The sequence below is a fragment of the Microtus oregoni genome, unplaced genomic scaffold (assembly GCF_018167655.1).
Source record: "Microtus oregoni isolate MIOR12 unplaced genomic scaffold, Mior012 000013F_ref0000133, whole genome shotgun sequence".
Lineage (NCBI taxonomy): Eukaryota > Metazoa > Chordata > Mammalia > Rodentia > Cricetidae > Microtus > Microtus oregoni.
In genome coordinates, this window is record NW_024543072.1 from 37487743 (window position 1) to 37512839 (window position 25097).

Consider the following 25097-nt stretch of genomic DNA (forward strand, 5'->3'; position numbering starts at 1 on the left):
ACTCCAGTCAGCTCAAAGGAGTCAGGTACCATCTTCAAGGCCCTGTGAGCACCAGGCATACACACAGTACACAAATGTACATGCAGGCAAAATATTCAGACACATAAAACAATATAAATGATTTTCAAGTCACTCCAAACACTTCTTATTGCCGCTAGACCCATAGCTGATTGGGTTAATTTTCAGTGTGCCCCCGTGGCTAGAGGTGGCAGGAAGTCCTCGGGTATAACTCAGGTTTCCAAATGTACCTCTTATCCCAGGGATCCTCTACTTGTTCTGCAGAGGGAATGTGGTCCAAAACAGCCAAAAGGTTTTATCCTTCCCAAATTCTTCCTATGAAGCAGTCTGGCATGGACCTAATATCTCATCTGTGTCCTTCTCTGTCGCTTCCTCCTTTGACCCACAGTCTCTGGCTCTGACTCAGCACCAAAGACTTAAATACAAAAACTCTGGCTTGTAAAGAAAACTAGAAAAGTCAATATTATTTGCTCATGCAGAGTATGCTCACCTGACCCCTTAAATGCCAAGCCTAGTCTCTTGAGTTCCCCTCATTAGAGTCAGCAAATATTAGGAGAGTTCAACAGATGATGTTGAACAAATAAAAGAGACCATGTGATAGGCAGCTATGGGAACAACAAAACTTGGATCCTCCAGTGCTCAAGGTCTGTTCTAGCTTAACAATAAGCACGGGGCTTTGCATTTTCATGGATTGGCCTTACTGGGGGAAGTTCCAAGCTATTTTCTGTTGAATGACATAATTGTATGTAACTAGACTTCTCGTGGGAATGGTAACTGGACAGAGACAATCCCGAAAACTAAGGTTGTTTCGTGGGGAAGTGAGGCTTCTACTTATGCCGAAGGAGGATAAAAGTCAACTTTGAAAGAGCATGTTGTGAGAACAACACTATGGACTTAACCTGAGTAGGAAACCTAGCATTGCCTGTGTTATCCCCATACCTCCAGCTATCCCACACTGTATTATGTTCACCTGACCACTAACATACCCGGCCTAGTAGGTTTTGTTAGTGACGAATGCAAAATGCAGACTCTACACACACAAAGACGACTCAAAACCTGAGCCTTCCTGATTTGGGTCATCTAAACTTAATAGCCAAATACTTGCATATGGAAAGGAAAGAAAGAAAGCAAGAAAGAGAGAAGAAGGGAGGGAGGGAGGGAAGACAGACAGACAGAAAGAGGAAAATAGAGGGAAAAAAAGCAGGTTTTAAAGGGGGAGAAAAGGCAAAAGAATGGAAAGAAGATAAAAGGGAGAAAAAAAGGAAAAGACTATTTAGCTAAAAGTTTGGAGGAACTTTATACCAGCGTTTTGTACACTTGGGCAAACTAGTTATTGGCTGGATAGATAGATAGATGAATTGGTAGATAAAGTATATGAATAATTTAGTTTTGAAAATAGTTTTAATATCAAATAATTCTGAAACTCTGCTGAAATATTAAGTAAATCTATCTGTATATAAGAAGTCAATACCATTGGCATTCCCTCCTAGACCTTTAAATAGAAGTACGTTCTTCCCATTGTCTATCCTCCACTAGAAATGTTTGTCTATAAACCAGACACCTACCCTGCCCAGTTCCCTTTCTACAAGAATACTGATCAGAGATGGGCCTGTCATTCAGCAGGGCAAAATTCACAGTTATGCATGAGGCCTGTACCTTTGGTTTGGTTTTCAGAATCCAGGGTTTTCTCTCAACTAAGATGAGATGCAAATGAAGACTGCGTGCTCACTGATGAGAACTGACTGCACACTTAGATACAGCAAAGTAGAACCCAACAAGAAAAATAAATAAATTCTGGGCTTTCGATCTACCAGTCAAATTTTAGCAAAGAATTGTAGTTGTTAATTGTGAAATAGCTCTACCTGCCGAGGAGACTCTTGGGATGGAGTACTGCTGATGGATACCAAATGTAAATACTCTGCTTACACAACTCTAATTGTGCATCCCTCCATAAAATAAGAAATTTTATGTTCGCAGCGCTTAAGTTCGGTGGTCAAGACCTAGGGCAAACACAAGCTCTGGCTCAGAACAATAGCTTGATCCCAGGCATTTAATAAAGATGACTCAGCACTTAGAACACTTAGAGCAAATCTCGGAGATTAAAGAGACTGCCTGTGCCAGATGCCCTGTTTCTTCCACCAGGACTTTGTCAAGACAGTGAAGTACCAGTGATGCAGCCGGAAAGCTACAAGTGTTTAACTTGCTACTGGCAGTGCAGGGCGTGATGCTGACAAGTGCTACAGAAGACAACCGTCACCATGGATATGTTTCACTAAACTGAATTCTTCTATTTAAGAGTGTTAACATTAAGTAGAGGACCAACTTAGCCACATTCCTCCCCCCCCCCCCCCTTTGGAGCCTGTCCTGGAACTACTAGCTCTTGTAGACCAGGCTGGCTCAAACTCACAAAGATCCGCCCACCTCCCAAGTGCTGGGTTTAAAGGCAGTGCCACCACCACCCGGCTCTTAAGCACATTTTTTTTTTAAATCTATTTCTTTATTATATATACAGTATTCTTGGTATTCTGTCTGCATGTATGCCTGCAGGCCAGAAGAGGGCACTAGATCTCATTACAGATGGTTGTGAGACACCATGTGGTTGCTGGGAACTGAACTCAGGACCTTTGGAAGGGCAGGCAGTGCTCTTAAACACTGAGCCATCCCTCCAGCCCCTTAAGCACATTCTTAAACAAAAACTATTGTGTTTAAGAATTTGGAGTCTGTTGATTGGTCAGGATTTCTTGGCCCACACTCCTCTGCAGGGAAGGCAAGTAACTCCTTGAAGAATCACCTGGTAATCTGAGCAACTGAGCAACACCCATAGGAACTTGAACCTCCTGGTGTGTATGGTGAAAACAGGAAGGCTTGGGAACTACTTTGAAGGAAAGTATGCAACCTCATCTTTTGTGCGGTACCTGCTCCAGACTCCTCAGAGAAAGACAAGCTCCCTCTACTTCAGGATTCAAGGTTGTCAGTTCATTTCAGTCCAACTGTATGCCCCAGTTTTAAGTTTGAGGTTCTTCTTTCCAGGATCAAAGACTTAACTTTCATATGAGAAAATCTGCCAAGCTGTGATTTCCAATGATGCTATAATCTGGCAATTAGACAGCTGAACTTCAACTTTTAATAGCATCAAATCTTATTAGCTCAAGAACTGAGCCAAGCGTTTAAGAACCTTAGCTTTTCATCTTGTCTGTAAAGATTCCATTCCACTCAGAAATGTCCACCACAGTCCTTACCATGCCCCTTGCTGCCCTCAGGGTCAAGTGCAGCAGCTACTTGGACTGCCAAGTACGTGCCTCTGTTAGCATTTCCTCACAATCAACCATCTGTGATCATTTGATGCCATTGAGTGCCATGGGTTCCAAGTCTTATGTTTTCCATTAACAATGGGTTCAGGCCTAAGCAATAAAAGTATAGGTATTAGAGTATCTCTCCCAGGACTCTTTCTAGCATAAATTTTATCAATCAGGATTCAGGCAAGAGACAGAAACCACACAGTCACTGAAATAACAAAATTGCAACTTTAAGGAACTGTTAACCTTGTAAAAGGGTAATTCACTGCTAAGAAAGTAAATTTTAAAGTATGCTAGAAAGGTAGTGGCCATCACAAACTGTGGGTACCACTTCTTAGACTAAGGGACAAGTAAACGGAGGTAGACTGGAATGTAGAAATGACTACAACACACAAGATTCAGGCCTTTTAGGAAGTGGCTCAATTGCTTTAACTTGTCACCCACCACTGGAATGAAGTCACAACCCCCATGTCACTTGCTGGAGCCATGGGAGCAATTTACTCCCTAGAGAATGCTACCAGGGTCACACCACCTGAGTGGGTTTTTTTTTCTCTGTTCCTGTGGAAATTATAAATAGGCAAGATAGAGTTCCTTCAATATCGGGAGTCCAATGTCCAAGGGCTCTTCAACTCAGAGGCTTGTAGCTCTGGGCCTTGAGAGTCATAGACTTATGACTCTAGGCTTTGAAATTGCGGGATTTATTACTCTGAGCTTTCTCAGACTGAGGCTTTTGGCAGTAAGCCTGTGAACTAGAAGCTTACGACCCTGAATACTCAAGTCACAGGCTTAATTCTCTGGGCTTTACATACAAGTGGCCTTGTACCCAAAAGCTGGTATTCCATCTCCAAGCTTTCGCTGTCAGGGCCCTCTCTAGAACTTTCCCAGAAAGGGGGGGGGGGGGTGCATGGAGGGGAGGTTCTGCTAATCCTTCCCTTGGCGCTTGGTAGTCTTTTATCTTCTACCTTCTGAGGTCTTCTCAAACTTTTTCTTTTTCAGCTTTTCTACAGTCATTCATAGTTACAGTTCCCACCCATTCGCTGGAACTCTCCAGTGGCTTCCTGTCTGAGGAAGCCAAGAACATACATACTCAGGAGTTTCCCAGGGCCCATAAACTGGGACATCACTCTCCAACCACCCTGAAAGAGATACTACGGAGTACCTGCTGAGTGTCTGGAAGCCCCAGGGTCTGTCTGCTCTAAATGGAACCAATTCAGCTACTCTGCCTGTTATAAAGATAAGCCAGCAATAAAGAATTATTCCGAGGACTTTTATTGGGGCCTTCTATTACAAGAGAGATAGTATTCAGGAGGGAAGCCTCCAAGACTGGTCTGAGGAGAGAAGTGGGTGTTTATCTAGCCAGAAAGGGCAAATGATGTTTGTATCCAACTTCCAGTTCTACCAATTCCAAACTTTTAATATACAGTCTGCCAATCGCTGCCTTGTTTTTCATTAAATTCAGTAGCTGCCCCTTAAGCGACTGCTATCCTAATCGGCAATTGCAACTCACATCTTCCAGCAGCAGTTTGGCTGGGCTGGCTGTAGCCAGGCAGGAATTCTGTCCCCTCAGATACCAGCTCTACCACAGTCACTAAAGGAAACTTCATCTAGATCTCTATAGTTCTATAGAACTCAGGATCCAAAGGTTGAGGTGAAATTCTGCTCACTCAGAGAGGCCAAATCAAGTAACTAATCTCCTCTCCTAGCTGGTCTCCTGATAACGGGACAGCCTTCTGTTCAGCCCCCACTTAAGAACCCTAGTTATACATGGTTCCTCCCTACCACTTCCATTCAGCTCAGCCTCCCGACCGAAGGTTAATTTTATTTAATCGAACAAATGTAACATGTCTTTGCACCATCAAACAAATATTTCACAACATAAATGAATATAACACATCTAAAATTAATATTCCACAGCACAGACTTTTTGCTGAGTCTTCAGGGAAGTGTTTTCTTCCACTAGCCTGAATAAGAATTGTTGAAAGATGGGCGGGGCCATTCAGAACAACTGCCATAAGATCATGGTCAAAGAGAACCTCTAGAAGTTGTTAGGTGTTGACTAGAGCAGCTATGAATGGAGCAAGTCCGCTCAAGCAGATGTGGTGGCTTCTGACGGACTGGTTTTCATGACTGGTGTGAATTTTTCTCAGGGCATCCATGAAGGGTTCTAAGCAACCATGATCACTGTCTGGATGATTGTCAAATAAAAAGGTTTCTTGATCGACAGGCTACCACTTAAGGTGGCTGGGCACAAGAAAAAGGTTTGGTAACAGTCAACTAAAAAGTCAAAAGAGTCACTCCTAAAGAGCACATTCAAAAACAGCTAGCCATAAAGGCCTCCTGTGACATTAACACTCTGAACAATATTTAACAGTGTTTAACTCCCAGGCAAATAACCCTTGAGGAAAGCTGAATCCTTGTGATCTGTGTCACCAAAGCCAACTGTGGGCTAATCTGCTCTCTGTTGTGTAAAGGGGAAAACAGAATAGGAAAAAGATAAAGCCCTTCTTTCTCCAATCTTGATGATCTTTTTCAGCACACGCTCGGCTCCCGAGGACAGACCCTAACACATGGCCATCTGCCAGAGGGGATGTGATGTGCACAGTTCCAATCCCACTAGGATGATGAAAAGCAAGTATGCAGTTAAGAGGGAATGACGAAAGAGTGGACTTCAGTAAAAAGGAAAGGCAAGACAAAGGTCAGTCATGTTCTGAGACACACTTTGCAGCAAGAGTCCTCACCTTTGAGACAGAATATGTCAGGTAAGTTTGTGGCAAGGGCCAGCAAAAATTGAAGAATTTATTGGAATTGCATATTGGGAAAAAAAGGCAGGGTAGTGATGGCACACACTTTTAATCCTAGCACTCAGGAGGCAGAGGCAGGCGGATCTCTGTGAGTTCGAGGCCAGCCTGGTCTAGAAGAGCTAGTTCCAGGACAGGCTCCAAAGCTACATAAAAATGCTGTCTTGGTATTCTCTCCAACTGTTAGGCTGCTTGAAAGTATTTTCTCCCTGATACCGGAACCTTCCATCCTTCATAGTAAACGTTTCCTTCCCCTAGCCTGGGTCTTCCTCTTCTACATTCTGGCTTACCTGTGGAATGCCTCTCCCACAACACTTCCTTTCTCATGGTCTTCTCACCAGCCCTTGAGAAAATGGTATTTCCTCCTGGGACTCCCTGGCAGCACAGTTGTTAAGTCAAGGTCAAACTCACTTACTTACAAGGGTCAACACAGTGTTCTTCCAACTTTATTCACATACTAAATACATGGGAACATTCTTTTGTTTGTTTTGTTGTTTGGTTGGTTGATTTGTTTTGGTTTTTGTTTTTTGAGACAGGGTTTCTCTGTGTACCTCTGGTTGTCCTGGATCTCACTGTATAAACCAGGCTGGCCTTGATATCCCAGAGATCCTCCTGCCTCTGCCTCCCTGAGTGTTGGCATTAGAGGCATGTTCCACCACCATCCAGCAATGGGAACATTCTTCACTTTTACAAAAAAAAAATGTACTATGTCAGGTTTTTGCCTTGAATAAAATAGCCTTCATCTTTCATGTTCACAATATGACAAACAGAAAGGAAAAAAAAAACTAAAACATAAAGAAAAAGCTGAGCATGAGAAGAACGCTACTTTCTGTCCCGTCTCAGAGTGGGCTACAGCCCGTTGTTGCTATATCTTCTGACTTTTCAGAAGACAGAAACTGTAGTGTTCTGTGGGAGGAGAAAAGCGTGTTCTTAAAAATGTTAATCTCTACCTTAAAAGAATTTCAATTTTTGTTAAGACTAAAACAGTTTGCTGGATCATCGCCGGCATGCTACTTGTGGCACTACAAATTGGATTAGGTGTTTATCTTATTGTATTTGCTTAATTTACAACTGGAGGCTATGTAATTATGCCTTTGATAGCAATCAATCATCTGTTTCTGTACCCATTCACTGTATTGTGGCGTATCTGATTTAGCCCATCTGTGCAACATGTTGCTCATAGTGCCTTAAACTGGATCCATTCTCTGTATTACGGTGTATTTGGTTCTCAGCCCAACTTTGCAACACGTTGCTCACAGTGCCCTAAAGTTGGGCTACTTTGCTTTCCCTACTATGAAAGCAAATGAAGTTGAGATATGTGCTTTCAAACAGAAGGGTGGAGTCAAGCTAGAGACTTATTTTAACTTTAAGGTTTTTGCCAGTAATCTCTCTGTAAGTCTGTGCACAATGAAGTAGGTCTGATCAACATGCACGTAGAAACAAAGGCAGAGCACATCACTGTACCGAGAACACATGTCACAGTGAGCCACCACACCCAGCACTGCCACAGAGTTCCTTCAAATCTCCTAAATCTGTTCCGAAGGATTCCTCACGTTGAATCCCAACCATCGCAGCCTCCCTATCAATGTTACCTTACATTATATCATAATTGTATGTAATTCACTTTTCCTGTAAGAGCTGGGACAATCTCTCACATCTATCAAGCAAGCAATAAGGAAAGAGTTTTTGCATGAATTATTATCATCATCTAAATAATAGCTACCACTTCCAGAGCACCTGCCATGTGCTGAGCAGTTAACCATGTTATCCTCCGTGCTTTCCCAGACTGGGGCACACAATCTGAAGCCAACCGCCATTACCCTTACCTTACTTATGCAACCTTAATTTTGTTTCTCCATCTAGGGCTTGGTGCTTTATAACATATCCTTCCCCACTCCACCCTAGTGCTGGTGACTGAATCCAGGGCATGGTTCTCAACCTTCCTAGGTTCCTTCAACCCTTCACAACAGTTCCTCATGTTGTGGTGACCACCCTCCCACCCCACACACACACCATAAAATTATTCCGTTGCTACTTCACAAGTGCAATTTTGCTCCTGTTATGAATCACAATGTAAATAACCTGATATATGACCCAAAGGATCGCGATCGTAGGTTGAGAATCGCCGACCTGGGCCTCCTATAGTCTAGGTAAGCATTCTACCACAGAGCTGCTTCCCAGTCCCCTAGAGGCGCTCTTAGTTAGTTCCCAGGTTGACCTTGAACTTTCTCTGTAGCTCAGAACTTAACGAACCTCATTTCTCCAGAGTAGCTGGGGTTTCAGGCTTATAATAACCAGGACCAGCTTCTGACCGATTCTGGTTTCTGGGCAAAATGTCTGCCATCTATCTCTAACAAAGGAGGCATCCTCTCTACTTTGTGCTTGGGAAATAGGAAGTAAGTGGACCAAAACCTGCCACTTTCCCAGGTGAAAACTGACTGGCATACACGTTCGATCTCAGGAAGCACCTTGTGAAACTTTTCTTTAAACTTTAGGACTAATGTGTTGAATACTTTATAGTTCATCCCCTCCAGGGATGGGGAAGCAAAATAAAAAAGGTTGTTTCCATTGTCCTCTTACTGACGTTGGTACAGAATTTTTGCTGCAATAGCCACTTCCTCTGGCTTTCATCCCCTCACACATCTGGTCTTGCCACATCCTGAGAAACCTCTGAAGCCTAGGTTGGCTGAGGAGTCAGCGCTAGATGCTCACAGTGAAAGAGGGGTGCACCACTAGACCCCTCAGTTGGAAGTCTGACTGGAGTGGGGCGCGGGAGAGCCTGGGCTGATAGCCTAGAGCGTCTTTGCAGAGCCACGGGACCCTATGCCCCCCCCCCCCCCCCCCCCCCCGCGATTCTCCGCCTTAAGCTACCTTCCGATTGCACGTGGCCTCCTTTCGCTCCTGAATCCTACTCGCTCAGCAGGCTCCACGTGAAGCTTGACTCACGACCGTCCCGGACGGGCCACGTGAAGCTTGACTCACGACCGTCCCGGACGGCCCCGCCCCCGGCCCCGCCCAGGCTCGCCCCCGGGCCCGCCCACTCGGCCAGCTCTGAACTAGGCTTCTTCGGAGCCCGCCGGCTGCTTGCTGCTGCGGCTGCGCCTCCTTGTTCCTCGCGTCACCGCTGCCGCCATGCCGGGAGGGCTGCTTCTCGGGGACGAAGCCCCCAACTTTGAGGCCAATACCACCATCGGCCCAATCCGCTTCCACGATTTCCTGGGAGACTCGTAAGTGACCACCGCGTCGTCCTGCCAGATGTCAGGTCCCCAGAACTGCCTTCCCGGCTTTTGTCTTCCCCGCTGCGCTCGGCCCCGGCGCGCCGCTGGTTTAGTCCCTCACCGGTTCCCGCACGTGCCCGCTGCCGGGGTTCTGCTGAGCATCCCCGGGCGTTACTGGGGACCTACGACCCCTGGCCTGCCCTTAGCTGATCTCCGGATCCCTTTCCTGACTCAATGTGGCTGGACTGGCATGGGGGAAGGGGTCCTTACCGCGGACGGTTTGTTGTCTATTTAACCTGGCTTTATAAACAATGCTCATTTGTAACGCTGTCAGACCGAAAACCCAGGGGAGGTGGAGCAGGGGTGTGCGGTGTTGGAGGTCACTTCCTGGGACGCTTGCCCAGGGTCGCGCTGCCCGTCCTCTCGCCGCTCTAGAATTTGCACCCGACGGAAAGTGGGTGCAGAAAGCCTTAGAGTACACAGCCACAGATTAGCGAGATTGTTCCGCGTTATCTAAAGTCCTGCTTAACTTCTGAAAGTGGAAGTTTCGGGCTTCTGAAAAATTTTAAAACTACCATGTGCCAAATAAGTAGCCAGAAGACTTTTTGTCCAGAGTCTACGTCAGTGGTCAAAATAAGATTTTTGTGTAACGGCTTTGGGAGGAACCAGGAACACTGTGTGGGTGTGGCTGTCATTCCAGAATAAGCAACAGTTTGAATGTAGTGGCATTTCATTTTTATTTTAATAAGTAAAGCTTGCCTCAAGTTCAGAGAGTTACAGCCGCACTGGCCAGCCTTACAGACCAGGCCGCTGTAACACACACCTTTAATCCCAGTAGCCACACTAATTTGCCATAAAAACCGGGTGGTGCACGCCTTTAATGCCAGAACTAGAGAGGTTTATAAAACAGCTCTCAGTCTCATTCTGAGATTCCTGGAGGCAGGATTGCCATTTCGGATTGAGGTCGAGATAAGAGCCGGAAGGTGGCTCCTTTGCTTTTCGGATCTTCAGCTTGAATCCCAATTTCTCTCTGAGTTTTTATTAATCGCTCTTGAGTTTGCGAGAGGGCGTTGTTCAGCGCCTGAGGCTATTTTGCCACCTTAGGCCATTCCAAGGCCAGGACGCGTGCGTCCTCACTTTGAGACTCTTTTGTTTCCCAGTGGCCCCCTCCCCCTCTGCCTTTGCATCCCGCGCCTGGCCTTGCGGCTGATAACCACAGTGGTGGCCTTTAATGGCGAGGAGTACACCAACGTTGCCTTCGTTTTACAGCTCCTGAGGGCTCTAATGCTCTGTTTCCGTCAACATTTTGCATACGTGTCAGGTTCCCTTGTAGTTCTGGAGTTTCAGTGCCCCTGCTCCATTGTGTGAACAAACTCCTGGGTTTGTGTCCTTTTTATATCCAGTATTCCGGTGTGTGTATGCGGGAAGTCTGTGCAGTTTATGAAACTAACCGGTAATCAGCATTAGAGAACCAGGTGAGGATTCTTGCCTGGCATCCATTTTCCATCTGCTGACCATGGCCACGCAGACGGAGCTTTTCAAAGAGAAGGGCAGGCTAGGAAAAAGTAGCAAATGAACTCTCAGACCCCGCAGAAGAAGACTAGAGTTAAGCGTGACTGCCTGTCTCATCCTCAGAACCTAGGTGTTAATATTTATCCAGGACTGCAGAGAGGATTTACACAGTGTTCTTTCCCGGTCCTGCCTGCAGCCACACCCCCGTGAAATGTGAGACCTTGCTGGAAGTCTTCATGGTATGGATTACAGATAATTGTGACTCTAAAGCACGATCGCTGTGGAGATAACTATGGGGGGAGGTCCTTTGTGGTTGTTTATTGACCTACATCTATCTAGGTTTGCTTTGAAATGCTGTTTCCCATCTGCATCCAGATGTGTACGCCTACTTATTCCAGCAACTCCAACTCAGGAGACCCAGGCAGGAAGATCCTAAATTCAAGGCCAATCTGGACAGTTCACTGAGGCTCTGTCTCTAAAGAAAAACTCAAATCAGTAGCTGGGCCGGTGGTAGGCACGCCTTTAATCCCAGACAGAGGCAAGTGGGTAGAGGCCAGCCTGGTCTACAAAGCGAGTTCCAGGACAGCCAGGACTGTTACATGGGAAAACCTGATCTCAAACAAACAAAAACTAAACTATTTAAATAAGTAAATGAAATGACCTCCTCTTAAGAAGATGAAGTAACCTTCAAAGCAAGCCCAGAAGTGGGCTTAGAGTGACACACGACACCCCTGTCATACCTGAGGAAGGCTTTTCCGCTCTATGTATCATTACAATATGTGGAATTTGCCTATTTTTTTCCCTAACCCTAGCTCCACTCTGTAGATAATCTCAACTCAAACTGCCAATTACGAACTCAAGTATCCTTTGGAGGGAAAGAAAATGAACTTTAAACATTACAGGTGTCTGCTCTGCCTCTTAACACTTGGAAACAAGGATTTGGGTGCTGTGTGAGTTTGCTTAGCTTCGTGTGGCCTCTGGATGTGGAAGATCATCTTCGTAGGGTTCCTCGCTAATCAACACCTACCTGTACCAGAAGTTTTCTGGCAGAAGTAGAGACCCTTCTCTTAGGAGAAGAAAGCTTTTTTCCTATGAAAGTGAGGAAGAAACGGGATGATGTAATTGAATTTCTCCAGAGAGCAGGACAGGTGGGCCCCGGGGAGACAGTCTCGGAATACCCTGAGATAGACTGGAGTGTGTGAAGGAGCGAAAGACCAGTCCCTCAGCATGACTCAGCAAAACACACTTGCCTCACAATTTAAAAAAAAAAATCCAATTCATCGCTTCTAGATAACACATAAAGAAATGCCCTGTTTCTTTTCTTTCTGCATCTTCTGGAGCCTTTCTCTAAGTCGCATTTGAACCTTACATCGGTTCTTTTCCACAGAATCTAAGGGTTAAGTGTCACAGCCAGATTAAATCTTGAAAGATGTCCCTTTTACTGCCCGTATTAAGAATTCAGCGCTGCGTCCCTCCACAGTCTTCAAGCATTGCCTGGCTGTTTTGCAGGGCCTTCCTTCCTTTTAAGAAGAAGGCCTCACCTTGCCCTGGGAGCCGAGTGGGAGGTGTCTGTGGGAAGTAGTAGCTGCGGTGGAAGGCAGTAGCTGCGCCTGCCTTGCTTGAGCTCAGGGAAAGTTACCAAACCCTGAGTATCTAGGCCAGATTGAGCAATCTGCTGGTTTGAGACCTTGCCCCTGGGTGGCTCAAACAGCGGGAGTGCACAGAACCCAGCGCTGCGTTTTCCTTTCACTTGTAAGAACGGCTTCTGTTGCCAAGAAGGAAATAGTGCTCCCCAGTTTCTTGGGAGCCTGAGTCAGCCTCAGGATCTGTACCTTAGACCTTTACCTAAGAATTGTAGAGTGGAAATCTATGTTGTAGGGTATCTGTGTATTTTCTACCTGCTTGGTCTAAAGTGAATCTGCACCTGTTGAAGTATTGGCATGGTGTAAATGTGGCCACCTTGCTCAGCAGGTTAGCTCAGTCAAGTGGCTTTCTGAAAGATTTTGTATCCAGCTGCTTACAGAAAGCCAAGTACCAACCTAAATTCCACCTAGAAATTGAGGCTAGAGCCCTGTCCGCTCTGGATTACATAACCTGTTTATTGCTGTAGCCAGGCATCTATCTGTTTGGATCTGGGACATCGTAGACGCTGAATATCAAAGTTTGTGCCAGAAAACAAACAAAAGTCCTAAGAAATATTTCAATAGAGCCCTTGGCTTGAATAGCACACATTTTATTAACTGAAAAGGAGTCATGGTGACTTCATAATTAAGAAGGGGGCTGGGTATGGTAGTGCACGCTTTTAATCCCAGCACTCAGAAGGCAGAGGCAGGCCCTCTCTCTGAGTTTAAGGCCAACATGATCTACAGGTCAAATCCCAGAACAGCTAGCCAGGGCTGCACAGATGCCCTGCCTCAAAAATAAATAAATAAATAAAACGAGTCCTTTTGAACCATTTATCATGATTTTTTTATATATTGGATATATAAAATTGTATATATTGATAGACACTTGCTGTCCACTTGGGCTTCTCTGGAGGCAAGGTTGGAACTAAATTGTTTAAAAGTCTTCATTAAGCAGACATTTGAAGACAGAAAACCTGTTTTGAATGCAGGTATTGTTTTCATTCTGCCTGATGACAGTACCTGTTCACTAAGTTGTGACCCTCTTCTTCATTCCAGATGGGGCATTCTCTTTTCTCACCCGCGGGACTTTACCCCAGTGTGCACCACAGAGCTTGGCAGAGCGGCAAAGCTGGCGCCAGAGTTTGCCAAGATGAATGTTAAGATGATCGCTCTTTCGATAGATAGTGTTGAGGACCATCTTGCCTGGAGCAAGGTATAGTTCTATCTGTGATTTTAGATGTGTGTGTGTGTTCTTCCTTTCCTGTTGCCTTCCACACAGTTCCTAATATCCTTAACTTCTTGGTGACTAGCAATGTCACGGAAGTCTTTGTGTTCCTTAGTAAGGGAATGGGCACTTTGCTTTCTTCCCCCTCTGTATCAGAAGTATTGATTGGCATTTGACTTTGATTCTGAGGTTATTAGATCTTAGTTACATAGAGTGTAACTTGGTTTCCGAGATGAAAGTGTACATAAACTTGGGGATCAGAAAGTCAGACTTCAACTTCGCAGGATCTCTGGGTTTCTATGTCCAATGATGGATTCTCAGTCACCGTCTTCCCTGGTTCACCAATAGCATTCAGCTCAACTGATCTCTCTAAACCCTACCTCTTTTCCTAGCACTCAGGATGTTGCTTCCAGCTGTCCGTGCGTAGAATCATTCTTCCTTGTCTTCCAGTTCCTAATTTGTGCAGAACTTAGCCCAAGCTTACTTCATAGGCCACTTCCCTTTTCTATCCCTTCATGAGCTCTTTCTTCCGCTCACATCTTCAGGTAACACCCATGAATTGCTTCTCAGAGTCCCATATCCTGGCCTCCAGGTCAGTAAAGCCAGCCTATTCTGCATTTCCCTGGGATATCTAAACCCTCTAAACTTAGCGTATCTAAAATTGGGCCCCATTATTCATTCCAAGATCGTTTCCATCTCCACTATTAGCAGCAACATTTTTGGTGTTGCTGAGTCGAAACTCCAGAGCCATTCCTAACTCCTTGTGTTTTCACATCCCACGTCTGGTTTATCCACACACTCCTCGGCATTCCACAGGAAGTACGTCCATCTGCCTTGCCTATACTGCTTTGGTGCACCTCAAATGCACCTCATTAAAACCCCCTTTTTGTCCTTGTCCAAAATTAGGAGGCATGATGACTCTCTGTGTCACTTCCCATGACACCGTCTAAATCTCTGCAGGTTGCTAATGTTTTCCCCACTTGTGAGTGTAGGACCCTGCCAGGGTAGACTCTAGTTCACTGCTACAGAATAGGTGACGGTCAGTAAATTGTTGAACTTGTATGCTTTGTGCAGAAGTATTTACATGTATTTGGACAGGATGTTTTAATTGACCTTGCTACAGTATACCATGTAATACCTACCATAGGGGTGTGTGTGTGTGTGTGTGTTTATGCACATACCAGGCACTGCCAATCACATACAACACACATTTTGGTGTGTTAGTTGGACTACATCCCATGGCCATTTCACACCAATTAATCCCAAATGTCTAGGATCAAAAGGGTGATGGATAATGAAGGTCACCATCTTCCGTGAGGTAGATTTTTTTCATTCTGCACACCTTGGCAGTAAATGGTAACTGGCATTTCCACAGCAAAGCCCTTTACCATAAGCTATTTTTGTGAATGAGTATTGGGATGATTCCTCGAGCTCAGCCGGTTGGAAAGGGGGACGTCAGTGTGATCAGAACCCCAGCCGGTGTTCTTCCAGTGCTGGCTGGTAAAGAGTGAAAATAAAGACCAAGTAATGTGGTGCTTTGATGTCTGTGAGTGTAATGCACTGTCACAATTAAGCAAGTGACAAGGTCAAGAATTAATGACTATCAATATTAAATCACAGATTGCCAAGGGTTTAGAGTTCACACCTGTATGTACAGGAAGGAACACATACCACACACCTGTAGGTACAGGAACATACCCAGGTTCATTTTACCTGCCCTAAAAGTTTCCAGAATTGTGATTGTCTGGAACAGAAAATAAATCCAAACTTCAATAACAGTGCAAGCTTCAGCATGTGACAGGCCGCATAGGAAAGCGCCAGGTGTGCAGGCAGGAACCCACATTGGTTATTATTTATCTGGTGACTAAACAATAGGCAGCCAGTGACCGACAGCCACAGGCAACGTGGGTAATAAAATTAATGCGTGTGTTCAAGTCCGCTGCTGTCCATTTCAGAGTTTTAATGTCACTCTTATCTCCTCTCATCTCTGAGAAATGCAAAATAGGTTTCAGGTCTGTCCATGAGCTTCACACGGATAGTAAACACCTTTTTCTAATCTTAAATCCGCTTTCTTGTCACTTCCTAAAATCTCACTTTCCTACACTGGTTTATGTGTGGACTTCCTGCATGCTTCCTTAATGTTGACTTCCCCAAATGCCTCGCTTTTCCCAGTGAAAGCCTTCCCGTCTTTCAGAGCCCAGGTAGAAGACATTCCACCTCTTTCTTGCGGCCTTCCTCCCTTCACCCCCAGGGTCCTATAAATTTAGAGTTCAGTGTGGAAAGGGCTTTGGCCTGTGTGTGCCGTACTCTGCTAATACTCCTGCCGGTGAATAATGGCAACCACAGGTGTCCGCTTGTCTCTGACTGAGACCCCGGAGAACATGACTGTGGTGGTTCCTTAGCCTGCAAATTGTTGATTCTTCACTGGTGAAATGCACAGAACTGCGTGAGGTTTAAAATTCTCTTTCCCCTTTCTCCTCCGTTTCAGGACATCAATGCTTACAATGGTGATGAGCCCACAGAAAAGCTCCCGTTCCCCATCATCGATGACAAGAAGAGGGAACTTGCCGTCCTTTTGGGCATGCTGGATCCGTCAGAGAAGGATGAAAAGGGCATGCCCGTGACGGCCCGTGTGGTGAGTCCTACAGCCCCATGGGATTGAGCTGACTCAAGGAAACGGGAGGAATATCTACTGTTCTGAGGCAGTGTGAGCCAGTGGCTGTCCTTTAATATCCGGATGCTGGGGCAGAGTGGCTGAATAGTCAGCCCAAACTTGTTTAATTTGTAGCTGTTGGATGTATCTACACATCAATGAGTAGTTCATCCAAAACTGTTTGCTAGTGTTTAAAAAAAAAAGAATCTGTATTACCTCCTGCCGGCCATCTTTAAAGCAGTCTGACAGGCCAGTCCTTGGCTCACTGGGGACCAAGCCTGGCGGCCCCGATGCTCAGCTCACGTTAGCAATACGTTCATGATGACCAGCCCTCGGTGGCCTACCACAGCTCCCTGGGGCTCATCCCTTGAAAATGACACTTTCTTCTTTCTGGGACAGCAAACTTTGAAGAGTAACAGAAAAGGGAGTGACCTGTGTCTCGGACAGCTTTGTCTACTCTCTCCCCCGCCCCCCTTTGTTCTCTTTCTGTGTTTTTGCATCTTTGAACACTTTAAATGACGGCAGAGCTTTCTGGAGACTTTGGGACAGGGACCTTAAAACAATGAACTCCAAAGAATTACAGTTTCTCCAGGAATCCCATGCTAGAAGGGAAAGGTGAAGGCATCTGTACCAAGATAAGAACTTTGTTCCCACAGCTCCGAGTAAATGGATATGTATGTGTTCCTGGCATCTGCACTATCTTTTCTATAGCAGTGTTACGCTGGGTCAAGCAAAATAGCTTAGGCAGGTAAGGGCGCCAAACCTGAGGATCTGATTGGCTTCCTGGAACCTATGCAGTGCTGGAGAGAACCAATGCTTGCAAGCTGACCTCTGACCTTCACTATCACACTGGCATGTGTGTACACCTACACCCTCACATGCAAAATAAATAAAATTCTTTTTAAATTACAGAGGACTGTTAGAGCAGCAGTTCTCCACCTGTGGGTCGCCACCCCACTGGAGTGTCAAGCAACCTCTCACAGGGGTCGTATATCAGATCTTTGCATTACTGTTCCTAACAGTAGCAAGTACAGCTGTGTAGTTAAGTAACAACTAAATAACAATAAGTATTATTATAAATAATAGCAACTAATGTAGAGCTAAATAAATAATTTTATGGTTGGAGGATCACCACAACATGAGGAACTGTATTAAAGGGTCACAGCCTTGGGAAGGTTAAGAACCACTGTGTCAGAGGAATTGTGGACAGACTAGGAGTCTTTTACTCCCTGGTTTGGCTGCCCTATAATGAAATCCATTTTCCTTTGCCAGTTCTGTCTTCTCCTCTGGAATAGGGGGAAATGAGGCAGCGAGCTCTTGAACCTGAGCATCTGTCTGTTAACAGCTTTGCTCTCAGACTAAAGAGCCCCCCGCGTGTCTGCTTTACAGGTGTTCATTTTTGGCCCTGACAAGAAACTGAAGCTATCTATCCTCTACCCAGCCACCACTGGCAGGAACTTTGATGAGATTCTCAGAGTAATTAAGTCTCTCCAGCTGACAGCAACAAAACGGGTTGCTACCCCGGTTGATTGGAAGGTAAGGCTGCTCCAGAACAAGCTGCCCCACTTGCCCCTCGGGAAGGTTGAGGGTCAGTCTCTAATGGCCACCTTCAAGATCTGGCTTTCCTGGGGTGTTTCTGTTGCCCCGGTCTAGTATACCTGGAGGATTTGTTTAAGAGATCATTTACACTGTCTACATAAAACAAAACTTTATGATTTTTGCTAACTGTTACAAACTTTCAACACATCTGTCACAATGGTCCCTTTTTTTGTCTAGAAGTTAAACATCCCTAATCCCAAATATCCCAGGTCCACAGCTCCAAAATCAAAAATTTCTCGATGCGTTTCATCACGTCAACTTTTGGAGATCAGAGGCGTTCAACTGGATGTGCACATGCTCCATATCCAAAAACGTCCAAATGTGAAAGAAACATTTCCTCTTTAAATACAGGATACTCGACGTGAAGGATTCGATAAGAATCCCTTCATCTAACCATTACCTGATGAGCAAATATTTATAGTAAAACCTTGTTGGATCTGGACACTGCGGGACTTGTGATCCTAGAGGCCGGGGCTGGAGCATCACAAGTTCAAGCTCAGCCTAGCTACACAACAAGGAAAGAAGAGCTTAGTCGGCTGCTTCACGCCTGTCGTGGCGGCTCCATGACTGTGGTGTGCTGGTGTTACAGAGCTTCTTTTCTCCAAAGCTCCAACCTTGTGCACGTTAGTCTAAGGGAGCACATTCTCGGGCTTGTATATTTGTGTTTGAGCATTTAAGATAAAGTCTCAAGGTCCCCTGTTGCTCGGGCTGGCCTTAAAGCTCACTAGTTTGCCAAGAATGACCTTGAGTTTCTGATCCTCTTGCTTCCTCTCAGGTGCTAGGATTTCAAGCCTGTGCCACCGTGCCCAGTTTTATAAGATTCTGGGGGACTGACTGAACCCAGGGCTTCAAGCATCCCAGTCAAGCACTGTGTTTTATTAGTTAAGCCCTGCCCCCACCCCTTTTAAAATAGGATCTCAGTATTTATAATGGGCTGGCCTTGGATTTTTAATCTCCTACCTCAGGCTTGTGCGTGCTGAGATTACAGGCATGCACCACCACACCTAAATTGTTCATAAACTATTAATACCTAAGAAAGATCTCTGCAGATTAATAGGACAAGATTCACCAAGAGTATCTTAGTATTGCTAACCTGTGTACTGGTTTTTGATTTGTCTGACAAATCATCTGCAAGTCATCTGCATTTTCAGGAAGTTGAGTGGGGAATGGGAGGTGAGAGGGAATGTAGCTCGATCCAATCCTGTAAACCAAGGAGTAGATTTAGAATTACATTTTTATTTATTTATTTATTTATTTAAGATTTCTGTCTCTTCCCCGCCACTGCCTCCCATTTCCCTCCCTCTCCCCCAAACAAGTCCCCCTCCCTCGTCAGCCCAAAGAGCAATCAGGGTTCCCTGCCCTTAAGGTGTGATGGATGGCTGGAAGAGAAAGTATCAGCTCAGGACCCCCAAACCAAGTTCTCAACTCAAAGGAGATTTGCCTCAGAGAGATGAAGACCAGGGAATAAGAGACAAAGACAGGAGATGAGGGCGAGGGGGAAGGGGACAAGAGAAAGGGGCGAGCAATATTTGTGAGGGACACACGGACAAAGGACTCCCTCTGAATAGAGAGGAGACAGTCATGGCACATAGGAAAATGGCGGTTTAAAGGGGGAAACCTTGTGTCCGGCTGGATTGTTTAATTTTAGTTGGGCATGTTAAGGTAGCCAAGGGGGGGCTTTTAGTTGCTGGACTTCAATGCTATGAAAGCTGAACCTTGGTAGTTGGCCTTAGAAGAAGGAAGTGACCAAATAAGGGAAGAGACCTTGGCGGCTAGCTAAATGTTGTTGGATTGTAACCTAAGGATTTTTAGCAAAGCAGAGGGAATGGGGGAGAAGGGCAAGGCCTGCCAGAGCCATGCCTGTCAAGCTCAAGCTGGCTAGAGTCCCTTCTCTGCCCAGCTATGATGGGATTTAAAACCGCGCTGTTTCTACCTTAGATGGAGAAATACTTTCCTAACAAACATGTCAGAAATCAATTTGTAAAACTGTAAGTTCCTCAAGAGAAGAAAAAGTACTAGCTTCCCTTCATTGCCACCATCCTTGACCAATCTCCCGTAGCTAATTCTTATTAAAGACCTTTTACCCTTGCTGTAAGATTGAATTGCACCATCTCCCCAACAGGAGGGCGAAAGCGTCATGGTCCTGCCCACTATCCTTGAAGAGGAAGCCAAAAGTCTATTTCCCAAAGGAGTCTTCACCAAAGATCTCCCGTCTGGCAAGAAGTACCTCCGGTATACCCCGCAGCCTTAAGTCTTTGTGGGAGCTGGCTGCAGCTGCTTGGACACAGTGGACCTGAGGATACCAGCTGACCGCTATCTGTCCTCGCCCAGTTCCATAGAAACCTCCTGCTGTGTGATCACAGCCAAAGTCATTAGGTCACTTTACTACTGGCTCATTAAATGGAAATGGCACCAACACTTTCTTGGGGTTCTTTACTCTGTGTCTTCACCAGCCTTCTACCCCTCCGTCCATCTCAGGGTTCTGCTGACCAGCTTTCTCTGAAATGCATTCTGTAGTAGAAACTCTGACCTCTGCAGGGTTCTGGAGTGTCAGGTAGGGATAGGGGAAGCTCACTCGGCTCCATGGTAGAATGACTATCACCTTTTGTAGCCTCCTTGGAAAATAATGAAATGGGGGAAACTTTCAGTTCTGTATTTTTCGTAAGTAACAAACTTGGGAACAGCCCGGGGAAATTTCTAACTATTGTGCTATCAGGAATCTGATGCGTTTCTATCAAATGGGGGCTCAGAAGAGGCTTCCTTTGCCCTGCCAAGGAGGGAAGGGCACCCAAGACCGCTCATCCCTCCAGGGGTTCCTGTTTGTCTGCTCTGGTGCCATGTACATGTGAACACATCTTGTAAGGACAGGCGGTGACAGAATGGTTCGCCACTAAACTGTCCTAGCAGTAGGTTGCCACTTTCCTGAATTCTGCTTTTTGGGGTTCAACAAATAAAATCCTTTGTTGAAACTGATCAGAAAATTGTGTTGTCACGTTTTGAAGTCCTAGCCTAGAAGACTTAGCCTAAGGAGCAGAAGCAGGCTTCCTTCTTGCTAGGATTGACATGGGTATTTTTCTCCAAGGACAAATAAATAAGATTTCACGTGAAACAGGAGCCACTGAAGGATAGGTTCTCTCACGTGTGTTGGGCCACTTCGTTACTTCCTGTTTGCCTAGGGTCTCAGGAGTAGGTATGTAGATTACAGCCTTAACCTAATGTCTCAGCAGTATAGGGAGACAGAAGAAAGAGCTTTGGGGGACTGGAGAGATGACTCAGCGATTAAGAGGAGGCCCTTAGTTCCCAGCAACCACATGGTGGCCCACAACCATCTCTAGTGGGATCTGCTGCCATCTTTTGGCATAAAAGCATACATTAAGAAAAAAAAAAAGCTTTTGAGATGGTGGTATATATTTTTTCCTACTCCAAACTGAATGGTTTGGGGAATACACAAAGCGACTAGACAGGGTAGAAAGGAGGTCGGTCTAGGTCTGGGTTGCTTGAGCAGTGGATATTTAAGGCAGTGGTGGATCCTGGGTCTGGTGAGAAGCCCCTTGTGTTGTAGACATTACCCAGACAGTTCATTTCCTGACTTCCTTGCCGTTGTCTCCTGTCATTCCCTACCTATCAGGTACCTCACGACTGGCTCTGTTTTAGTGCTTGCTTTCCACGGGAAGTCTGGCTTCAACTTCCTGTTGAGGTTTTTGCTTTCTGTTTGTGATACTATCTTGCTTTGCTGCCCAGGCTGGCCTTGAAATCAGTCCTGCTGCCCCAGCTTCCCAGGTGCCAGGATTTGCGAGAGGACGCCACCACGCCCTGTTAGTTGACACTACAACTAAATCTAAATTGCCATTGTTAGTTGCTCAAACTTGAGTCTAGTTTTTATTGATCAACGGACTGTTTACCACTGAATTAGTAAATTCGAAGCCAGATTCATTGCCTTTTCCCTCATCTCCATAAACGTGTTGCACCTCCTCACGCAGGCTTCTAAATCTTGGCATTTTGACTGTTGCGCCCACATTAATAATGTCAGTATAAAAATTCTTTAAAAACTGAATTCTGGTACTTCTTACTAGACAGTTTTGAGACTGAGGCTTGGTACAAGTATCCTTTACCAAATACAAAATACTCAATATTAGATGGACATTTCCAAGGCATGAGTGATCCTGAACACGATTTTAAATGTTGGGGGGTAGGGATAAATTTTGGACTGAATTTTTTTTTTAATGAATTTTATTATCTATGTAAAGATTTGTTTCTTGAAGCTGAATAATGACTGCAGGAAATTTTTTTGTTGGTTTTGACTTGAAACGGAAACTCACAATGTAGCCCAGACTCCCAACTGCCAGGATTAAAGGTGTCTGTGCTACCTCCGGCCCAAAAAAGTAGGAAAGAAGAGGCAGCTTGAATGGCTCTTCCAGAACTAAGAAATGCTCTATTAGAGCGGACGGCCTTCTAGGTGAGCACAGTGACAAACTGAACTCTAGGGGTGCTTGCCAAAACTGGTTTCACCCCCACCTTCATAAAGAGGCCAAATCAAGCTGTCAGTTCCTACATGCAAGCTGAGGAAATAGAATTTTGACTCTGGCTTGAGTGTATGTTAACTGGTTTTTTCTTTTAAAAAAACAAAATCCTTACCTGGGAACTGGGAAGATATTTAATTGGTGAAATGCTTGCTGTGCCAGGTGTGGTAGGGCAAGCTTGTAATCCTGGCGCTGAGAAGGCAGAGACAGGTGTATCTCTGAGCTACCTGTCCAACCAACCTAAGCTAATCTACAAGCCCCAGCTCTTGTGGCTAACTAGTTCAGAAATGGGTGTGTGATAATTCTTGCCCATGAGACACAAATAGAAGGTTCCTAGGGGTTTCTAGAATTTCTCTGCCCCCCCCCCCACACACACACACAGGGAGAGACAGTGTTGTGTAGGTGAAACTGGCCTTGAACTATTGAACTCTTGGTCTTTCCTCCCAAATGCTAGGATTCTCGGTGTGAGCCACCCACCATGTCATGCTTCTAAAATAATCCTTTAGCTATAGAATAACTCAAAAGGGTCTGGGTTTTGTTTTTTGTCTGCTATTGGTTGTGATCAGGAAAACATGCAACCGCAGAATTAGGACAGAACAGCTGAATAACAATAGAAGGAAAAAAAAGTAGTCTGATAATTTCTACCTTCTGAAAAACCTGTCGTTGGGTTACGTAATGATAATAAATTTCTTTGGTGTTACAGCTTTTGAGTTGTTTTCTAATCATCACCTGAAGCACAAAGCATTCTGTAAATGAAGTATCATCCTTCCGGTCATTTCAAATGCAGGCTAATTGACTTCCTAAGCAAGACTGTAAAGCTGTACCGTTTCCAGTACATCTGGACCACCTACACTTGACTGCAAGATTAAATATGCATTTAATCATTTATGTACTGAGCGGTACGTTCAAATGAAGAGCCCAGGATTGAGAACACAACCATTTACAGGACAGGCCAAGCAACACTGTTGTTGCTCATTGATGTTTCCCTCTCAGGCCTGACAGGTCAGAGTAGCAAGGGGAGGTTCCAGCTCATCTCAGGGTAACAAGCATGTGGCCATGTGACAGTTCTGGTCCAGGAAGAGGACCCTTAACTGCAGAAAGACAAGGCCATCTGTTGTGTAGTGAGAAAACACCCTGGCCAAAAGTGACAGAGAGAAAGGTGTATTTCACTTATTGACTAGGATATAGTCCATCGTTTTGGGGAAGGCAAGGCAAGGAGTGGTCACTTCACATCCCCAATCAAGGACAAAAAGAATAAATGTATTTTTGCTTGAAAGATACTTAATTTTTTTTTCCACTCTTAAACAGTTCAGGGCCCAGCCTATGAAATGGTACCCCCCACACATGACAGGCTGGATCTTCCTACATCAACAGTCAGGGCAATCCCCACCACAAACATGTCCACAGCCGCCGCCCCCCCCCCCCCCCCCGATCTAAGTCATTCCTTAGCAGAGGCTCTTCAGGTAAATTCTACGTTATGAAAAACTGACTATTCAAGCTAAGCAGCCTTCCATCAGAATCAGAGTTCTTCACATGAGAGGCCAGGGCCACGGATGAGGGAGTGGGACACTAGGAGGGACTTGGCCCATGACACTGTCAAGCGGCAGCACCATGTGCTCTTATTTCCAGGCACGTCACATCAGAATGTGAACCCATGTTGTCAGTGCAGTTAGGGTTCTGTAAGGGTGCAGTCACACCTGGCATTTCCTGACACAGTGAAGGCCACTCAGGACCTGCCCTGAGAAGTTTGAAAGCTCAACTTTTTCTCCCATACATTTTTCCTATTCTTACCTGTGTTATTCTTAAAAAATATCCCTGGGCGGGTTGGCGGAGCCCGCCATGAGAAAAAGTGGCTACAGCTTCCCACCAGCTGGAGGGCACAAGCCGCACTGGCGGTGGCGGCCGTAACAGACATATAAGCACAGGAAATAGCCATAAATGTTTATTAAAAAGGAGAAAAAGAGAGAAAGGGAGAGAGAGAAGGAGGAGGAGAGAGGCAAAGCCCCATGTGTACACTGGGAGAGAAAAGCAAGAAGACAGCGATGGCGGGCAGGGACCGAAAGAATAACATTCCCACATCTTGCTTTTAATAAAAAGCAAATTAGACAATCCAGTTTGAAGGAATTGGGGCAGCGAATTCTCGAGACTGCTTCCGGCTGATTGTGGGCGTCGTCTTTGGGGGGGGGCGCGAGAGAAGGCTGGGTGTTGGTCACATCCTAGCATAGCTGGTCTCTTTGTTTCTGACCGACGTTTGTGGCATGGAAATGTCTGGTATCTCTTATCCTGTTTAAGGTATTGGCAGAACAAAGAACAAAGTTAAATTAAGGGAAAAAAAAATTAGGACCAGGGGATTAAGGGGGTATCTGACCTGTTTAAGATGGATTCTTTAATTCGGCTCCCTGGAACTCACAAGAACTCCTTGGGTTTGTGAAAACAGAAGTTTTAGACATATAATGACTGTAGCATAAGAGATAAATTTGGTTTGAAATTTGTTTGGTGAGGTCACCTTGCAAAACCTCTCAGCTGTCAAACTGTCAGAGATCTTTGAGAAGGATAAGATTTTACTTGAGTTACTGATTAAAAAAATGACAGAGAACATACTTGGTTGGCACTCAGAGCTACTCTTTTTTGGG

The 25097-nt window shown here is 45.2% G+C and overlaps 1 protein-coding gene across 1 annotated transcript; it reads left to right on the forward strand.

Annotated features, from left to right (window-relative positions):
* The first annotated feature begins 9175 nt into the window (after positions 1 to 9175).
* Positions 9176 to 20360, forward strand: Prdx6 (peroxiredoxin 6). The gene is made up of 5 exons (XM_041662942.1): positions 9176 to 9339; positions 13524 to 13680; positions 16181 to 16327; positions 17735 to 17881; positions 20067 to 20360. The coding sequence occupies exons 1-5, from the start codon at positions 9245 to 9247 to the stop codon at positions 20193 to 20195; spliced, it is 675 nt and encodes a 224-aa protein (XP_041518876.1). The 5' UTR covers positions 9176 to 9244; the 3' UTR covers positions 20196 to 20360.
* Positions 20361 to 25097: the final 4737 nt, after the last annotated feature.

What these genes read in the sequence shown, in the direction of transcription:
- Prdx6 (XM_041662942.1), top strand. Translation starts at nt 9,245, where the DNA reads ATGCCGGGAGGGCTGCTTCTCGGGGACGAAGCCCCCAACTTTGAGGCC. An exon ending in CACGATTTCCTGGGAGACTC is followed by an intron (nt 9,340 to 13,523) that starts GTAAGTGACCAC and finishes TCTTCATTCCAG; the next exon opens with ATGGGGCATTCTCTTTTCTC. An exon ending in ACCATCTTGCCTGGAGCAAG is followed by an intron (nt 13,681 to 16,180) that starts GTATAGTTCTAT and finishes CCTCCGTTTCAG; the next exon opens with GACATCAATGCTTACAATGG.